Source organism: Diaphorina citri, unplaced genomic scaffold, assembly GCF_000475195.1.
Source record: "Diaphorina citri unplaced genomic scaffold, Diaci psyllid genome assembly version 1.1 scaffold1128, whole genome shotgun sequence".
NCBI lineage: Eukaryota > Metazoa > Arthropoda > Insecta > Hemiptera > Psyllidae > Diaphorina > Diaphorina citri.
This window is the reverse complement of record NW_007378557.1, coordinates 106,574-114,244: the sequence shown is the minus strand read 5'-3', so window position 1 is coordinate 114,244 and position 7,671 is coordinate 106,574. Positions and strand designations below refer to the sequence as shown.

The 7,671-nt window shown below is 41.7% G+C and overlaps 1 protein-coding gene across 1 annotated transcript in view; it reads left to right on the top strand.

Moving 5' to 3' along the window:
• The first annotated feature begins 2,598 nt into the window (after window positions 1–2,598).
• LOC103514368 overlaps window positions 2,599–7,671 on the top strand; it is a 24,438-nt gene continuing 19,365 nt past the window's right edge. Inside the window, exons 1-2 of the mRNA XM_026827365.1 lie at window positions 2,599–2,741; window positions 3,771–4,101. Of these exons, the coding sequence (XP_026683166.1) occupies window positions 2,672–2,741; window positions 3,771–4,101 (401 nt within the window). The 5' untranslated portion in view covers window positions 2,599–2,671. The remainder of the gene's footprint in view (window positions 2,742–3,770; window positions 4,102–7,671) is intronic.

Sequence of the window (7,671 nt, the reverse complement as noted above, 5' to 3'; positions counted from 1 at the left end):
AGAAAGCCAGCCGTTCCGAGAACGAACCTTATCTACTGTTTAGGATAAAATCCGAACCGGGTCGCAACCTAATTCTTAAGCCCCACTCACTATCACGTAGACCTGACAGGTACACATGATCAGGTCCGGCTATCACGTCTACCTGATGATGCCTGATGAGCACACTCACTATCAGGTAGACCTGAGAGGCGGACCTGATCAGGTGTACCTGTCAGGTCTACCTGATAGTGAGTGGCTGTCCTTACAAGGCAGACGACCTCCAAGCTAACTAGGCTGGAGAGTTTTCTTTACTCAAAAACTAGGTAGGTGACCAAATTTAAGCCCAGATTGCGGTCTCAGCAATTAAAGTAGCTATACTCAAATAAATTGTCCTCACGAGGCGGGGTGCACCCCAAATTCCCCTCCGCCACTGCACAGGAAGCATTGGCTTTCGCCCATGCGACACCCACTGCCACCCCATTGAATCGAACGCCCAACCTTCGCATTTGTGAGGCAACCTTACCATTGTGAGCCAACCTTACCATTGGGTGACTATTTTATGGTAGTGTAGGAACCATGCAACTCTTGGGTTGGTCGACTTGATGCCAGTTTAGTGGCTGGCGCGGAGGACTTCGCATGTGGAGGTTTGGTGGTTCGAGTCCCAATCGAGGCAAATAATCCTGTAGTGGTAGGCGTGGTGGATTTTGGATTTGGAGGTTGGTGGTTCGAAATCGAAATTGCGGTAAATAAATTTAATTTAATATTATAACGGGCACTCAACCTGATGGGTGGTGTCAGTTGTGATGTGTTAGCGCCGGTGGACTTCGGTATCTAGGGAGGTTAGCTGGTTTCGAGTACAAATCAAGGGTAAAATAAATAATAGTTGAATATACCTCTTGAGGGAAAGGTATAACCACGAAGGTAGGTCTGACAATGTTAGTTTACTATCCTGAGGCGTTCTCTACCACCCTAACCTTATAGTCTTAGCTCCAAATTCGAATTATATTTTTAAAATGCATGACTTTGCAAGGCCAGATACGTAGGTATAACCTTATTACCTACCTTACCTTACCTACATACATACTACTCAGCTCGCCATGGCGTAAGTGGTTGACTTGCGCTCGCCTTGCACGGCGGGAGACCGGGTTACCGATTCCCGGCGGGGTCAAGAAAAATTTGTATCATGCAAATGATTGATTCCGTGACTGGCTGTTGCGGGGCCCACTCAGCCTCGTGAGGAAAATGAGTAGCTATGACATATAAATGCGCACAGCGACCGGTGCCAGCATGGTAGGTAAACATTGGATTTTAGGATTATTGAGATATTGGGAAGATCCTACAATGCTGCAGTGAGCACCAAAGCTGTGACATAATAACACAAAGAAACTGCATTTACATTTATCTACAACCTACCTACATATCTACAATAAATTTTGTGTAGCAATCTAGCAATCACCCATGTGCCAATTATAGTTGTTCAGGTTTTGCCCGTGTGCCAACAATAAGACATAAGTTTGGATATCCATTTTTTATACCGAGCCAAATTTGGTCTCAGCCTAGGTATTTCAGTTTTTACTTTTTTTTTTCATATCAATGAATTCATCGGTAAATTTACCTCTATTAATTTTATGGATAATAGGACTAGGCTAGTAATACCCTATATAGGGCCTAACCAATAGGTACCTACCATAACTAACGGGTATTAGGTATATTAATTTATCTTTGATGTTCTGATGAAATAAAAAGAACTTACGAGAATTGAGGAGCTGGGTGCAAAAAGGGAAATATGGATTTTTTGCCCTTTTTGCGTAAAACGGTTTTTTGAATAGAACGTGGTGCTTTTTTTTCGACGAGTTACAGCGTTTTTTGTAAACATACTTTTCAAGGATTTTGATGAAAAATTGAAAACTTTAAAGTTAAATAAGTATCTCAGTTTGATGATTTTCATTTATGGCCCTTTTTGCACCCAGCTACTCAATTATAATAATAGATAAGTAATAAGTACGTACTACGTAGTAACATATTGGCAATATTAGAAAATATCGGCACTGCCAAATTACGTGACGGTAATATCAATCAAGAGTTCTATTGAAGCGACGAGTTTCTTTTTATGATGCCAAAAAAATACCTACAGTCCGTTAGGGTACTTACCTATCTTAAGAAATAAGTAATCTGCTGTAATTACTATAAGACATAGATAAGTAGATACCCAAAAAGTAGGTAATCCGACAGTATTGACTGCATACGTAATATTATCAACATATTTATTTCTGTTTTGTAAGCAAGGGGCTGTTTGTTAGCATCTCCACTAATATTTTTTAACTAAATTACTTTACGCGCACGTACGCCCTAACAATGTAAATTTTGACTTTTAGTTTAAATGATAGTTATAATATTAATACAGTCCTTCGTTTTATACTGCTCGTTTAGGGCTGAAAAGTCCCTTTACTCCAGCAGTAGGCTACTAATATTATTGTGGTCAAATTCTCAAATAAATGAGGATGAAATTCCATACCTCGGCTGGGATCAAACCCTCGCTCAGGCGAGCGTCTTGACCACTACGCAACTGAGGCAGGTAATTGTTTGCCTAAACCAATAATTTTCCTCTCTGTTTTTCAGACGCGTATGATGGTGTGACTCGGGGAGCATTCGGTCCGTCACGTCAACCAGACCCGGGGCTCGGGGTGCACCCATGATGGTGCAGAAGATTCATAAGAACCACTATGTGGCGACCCCGCACACCCGCGGCTACTCCACTGATGGTAAGTTTGTTGGATACCTGGGTGTTCAAAGTCACTGTATAACTTGTAGGTTCGTAGTAGCTTAACCCATCCTTCAGGGCTGTTCGCCCCTACACCTAAGCCTCTGAGTGGGCTTTTTGTGTTTGGAGTTAAGCTGCTATCCCCGGGCCTTGATGGAACCTCTAAGCACCCTCACTGGTATATTTCAATCTCCTCATTTTCTCTAAAACTCACCTGCAGCAGCTCTAGAAAGTCCGCACAATCAGGTTTATTCCAGAGAAAAGCTGTGAGTCCACTGTATAACTGCTAAGGGTTTTAGTAACAGCCCCTATTCGGTGTCAAACGCGCCTCCTCACAACTCAAAGTGTAATCAACTCTAACTCAAAGTTTGGTATTGGACCTTATAGGTAGGTACTGAAGTAAAAAGTCCACTCTGGGACTTAGGTGAACGGGCAACTAGCCCTAAAAGTTGAGCTTATACGAGCCAGCCTAGTTAGCTTGGTGGGTAGCGCCTCTGCCTTGTAAGCGCTAAGGCCGGGTTAGATTCCCGCCCGGGGCGGATGTTATCCTGAAGGGATAATGTTCGTTCTCGGAATGGCTGGCTTTCTCCTCTTATCTTCCTTCTCTCTTCGATTTTAGGACGATAAGACCTTAGCAGTTACAGTTCCCTCTGACTATCAAACCTCATAAAAAAAAAAACTTGTTCTAAGCTGGCAGTCTAAATAAATCACTAATTATACTTATTTATACTAAAACCAACCACTACATACTTTTACTTATACTAAAGACGATCTTTCTCCTTTCAGGCGAGGAAAGTCAAAGGACCGCCTCCGAAATCATGATGATACACGAGTCTTCCTTCTCTCTTCGATTTTAGGACGATAAGACCTTAGCAGTTACAGTTCCCTCTGACTATCAAACCTCATAAAAAAAAAAACTTGTTCTAAGCTGACAGTCTAAATAAAGCACTACTTATACTTATACTTATTTATACTAAAACCAACCACTACATACTTTTACTTATACTAAAGACGATCTTTCTCCTTTCAGGCGAGGAAAGTCAAAGGACCGCCTCCGAAATCATGATGATACACGAGCGGCACGGGGGCGGCAGTCGACCGCACACCCCCAGCCGCCGAAAAGACAAACGCCGCCATCGGTCGCGAAGCGAAGAGCGTCTGAGTCCCCATCTCCATGGCAACAGGGACCACCACCTTAGCAACCACGGTCTCCATGGCAACAGGGACCATCTGCATAGCAACAGGTCACATGACCACCTTAGCAACCACGGTCTCCATGGCAACCAGGGATACGAGAACGACGGTAGCGACATCTATGTGACCAGCGCGGCGTATAGTCCGCGACCGCCGTCGGAAATGAGGTAGGAAAACCGGGTTTTTCAAATCGTTTTCTCTTTTTATATCCCCATTAGTCCCCACAATATATGTAGGTAGGTACAAAGTATATCTAGTACACAATCCAAGACTTAGAAAAGTAATGTTTTCAAAGCCATTTTTATTTAGAAAACCATTTCTCACATTTTCGAAACCCCTTTTTCGAAACCAGGGTTCGTTCTGTCGAATAAAGTGTCTTTATTGTAACCCAAGGATCTTATTTGGCTCCTTTCTCCTATTCTTTTATTTTTAATTTTTGCCCTTTCCTCTAAAGCTCTACGACCGCCTTCAGAACCTCCCAGAGGACGACATTTCCTTCCTTGTCTCTTCTTTTATCAAGCTTTTTTCTCTCGTTATTTATCTTCATCAAGCTTTCTCTTGTCTCCTTTGACGTGCTTTCTCCTAGCTCGTCTCTGCTTCTGTCAGGTCATTCGTTACCAATGATCCTCAGTGAGTTTCAAGTCACGCTACGTCAACTGTGGCGAAGTCAGGATGGTTAATTATCTGCAGATGAATAAATGAATTGGAAGTAGTGGTGTGGCCTCACTGAAAGCCGGGGAAACATCGGTTTCCTTCCTCTCCTTTCTCACCCTGCTCCTAATTCTTTTTTTTTTTTTTTAGAGGTTTGACAGAGGGAACTGTAACTGCTATGGTCTTATTGTCCCGAAATCGAAGAGAGAAGAAAGACAGGATAGGAGAAAGCCAGCCGTTCCGAGAAGCTACTAATTCTAAGTATTCATTACCTTGATGGCCTCGTGATATCAAGTATTCATTATTCAACCTAAAATTTATGGGCCACATTTATGAACAAAATACTGGCTGACTGGCACTCATGCTGCACTGACCACTGAAGCAATTTTGTTTTTTTGTATTATTGATGTGAAATCGGCCGTCGCCTATGTATTAATAACTTCCTCTTTTGAAAATCTCACAATTAGGAACGTACGTTTTTGGACTATAGGTACCTATCGACTTTTCCGATAGGTAGGTACATTGTAACTCATGACACGCCACTAGTCGGGCTAATTATACGCCGATGAACTGGAAGATTGGGGAAAAGCGAAGATGAAGGGAAGATAAATGGAAGATGCAGCCGGGTGTTGACACTGATGATGGTTCGACTCGGGCAAGTAGAAAATAACCGGGCCAGAATCAGAAATGTATACCAACTTACAGACACAGACGTGCATACATATACAATATGTCGGATTTCTCTCCTTTTAAAAGGGGGTAGAAGGTTTAAAGAGTTCTTTTCGTGGACATCTCCTTTACAAGAACGATATATGTATAACTGAAAAAAAAACTAATAAACTAAAAATATTTTTAAGAGGGTACCAAAAAAGATCGTTTTGCCCCAAGGCTGGGGCAAAATGGTCCTATCCCATATACACGCAAAACACCTTGGGACAGCCCGGGCGGGAATCGAACCCGCGGCCTAGCGCTTACAAGGCAGACGCGCTACCAACTAAGCTAACTAGGCTGGCAACATCGTTCAATATTAACTCATGACACGCCACTAGTCGGGCTAATTATCCGCTGATGAATTGGAAGATTGGGGAAAAGCGAAGATGAAGGGAAGATAAATGGAAGATGCAGCCGGGTGTTGACAGTGATGCTGGTTCGACTCGGCCAAGTAGAAAATAACCGGGCCAGATTCAGAAATGTATACCAACTTACAGACACAGACGTGCATATACAAATATACATACAATATGTCGGATTACTCTCCTTTTGGAAGGGGGAAGAAGGTTTAAAGAGTTCTTTTCGTGGACATCTCCTTTACAAGAACGAACTGCAGTGATAACTTTTTTTTCGATGAGTTACAGCGTTTTTTGTAAACATACTTTCAAGGATTTTGATGAAAATAAAGTTAAATATTCCAGTTTGATGATTTTCATTTATTGCCCTCTTTGCACCCAGCTCCTCAATCATGCTCCTACCATTCTCCGGTCACGCTAGGGCGATTACCATAGGAACCTCATGTTATGCAATCTTAAGACGACTACCGGTCATTTAATTCTTGTTTACATAAACAGTATTTACCTACATAAAAGTACCTATGTAGTTATAGGTACCTCGTGTGGATCAGGTACATCTCCCCATATCTTCAAACTGCAGTGATAACTTTTTTTTCGATGAGTTACAGCGTTTTTTGTAAACATACTTTCAAGGATTTTGATGAAAATAAAGTTAAATATCTCAGTTTCATGATTTTCATTTATTGCCCTTTTTGCACGCAGCTCCTCAATCATGCTCCTACCATTCTTCGGTCACGCTAGGGCGATTACCATAGGAACCTCATGTTATGCAATCTTAAGACGACTACCGGTCATTTAATTCTTCAGCATGAATGCTTCGAGGTAGATCCACCAGAGAAACTCTCTGGTACAAAGACACGTGTTTACATAAACAGTATTTACCTACATAAAAGTACCTATGTAGTTATAGGTACCTCGTGTGGATCAGGTACATCTCCACATGTCTTCTGACGAAGTGTTTCGCACAATCGTAGCAATTAAACAACTGCTTCATTAGACGCATGTGGTCTGTGTCGCAGCATGCCCATCTCGTAGTATGTCCCTCATCAGATGGGCAATAAGGGATACAATACTTCCCATTTAGGTGCTGGGTCAACACGAGAAAGTCCCCCGTTGAAATATTTGCAATCGAAGCGTTTACCCCTTCATGTGAGTTTAATTACTTACAGAACTTACAATTAATTGTAAAGTTAAAGTAACTTCCCGAGATCAATAGACCTAGGTAAAAAAAAGTATTTACATAAAAAAATAATTACATAAAACCTAGATATTTACATGAAAGTAATTATTCATTCAGCTAGGAAAAAAGTAGTTATGTAAATCCAGTAAATCTATGTAAACCGTAAGGTTCGTAGGTCATGCATCACCTAATATTATGCACAGGCAGCCAACTTCTGTGGTCGAGTGGTTCAGAGCACTGACTCTTGACTTAGGTGTGTTGGGTTCGAATCCAGGTCGGGACGGAAAATTTCTGGACAAATTTTTCCGTTTCCGGGTAGGTACCTATGGACGGAAAAGAAATTAAGTATCTGCAGCCAGCTGAGCCAGCCTAGTTACATAGCTTGGAGGGTAGCGCGTCTGCCGTGTAAGCGGTACGTCAAGGGTTCGATTCCTGGGGAGAATTTCATCCTGAACAGATAGGTAATGTTTGTTCTCGGAACGGCTGGCTTTCCCCTATCCTGTCTTCCTTCTCTCTTCGATCTCGGGACGATAAGACCCTAGCAGTTACAGTTCCCTCTGTCAAACCTCTTCAAAAATAATGAGAATGAATTAAATGAAATAATGATTTGTGATCGCAGATCTATATTTCTTTCCCTTCGTTGGAAAAGTTCCCATTCTCACCGATTCTCGTAATCAGAAACCTTCCAATGACCGTCCTTGAATTCAAACCTGATTATTTGTTGATTATTATGACTGATAATGATTCGTTAGTGATTATTTGCATCGTAAATATTGAACCAATAAACATCACGGATACCTACATACTGGTATAATACTTTAGTTGATCTTGAAGATACC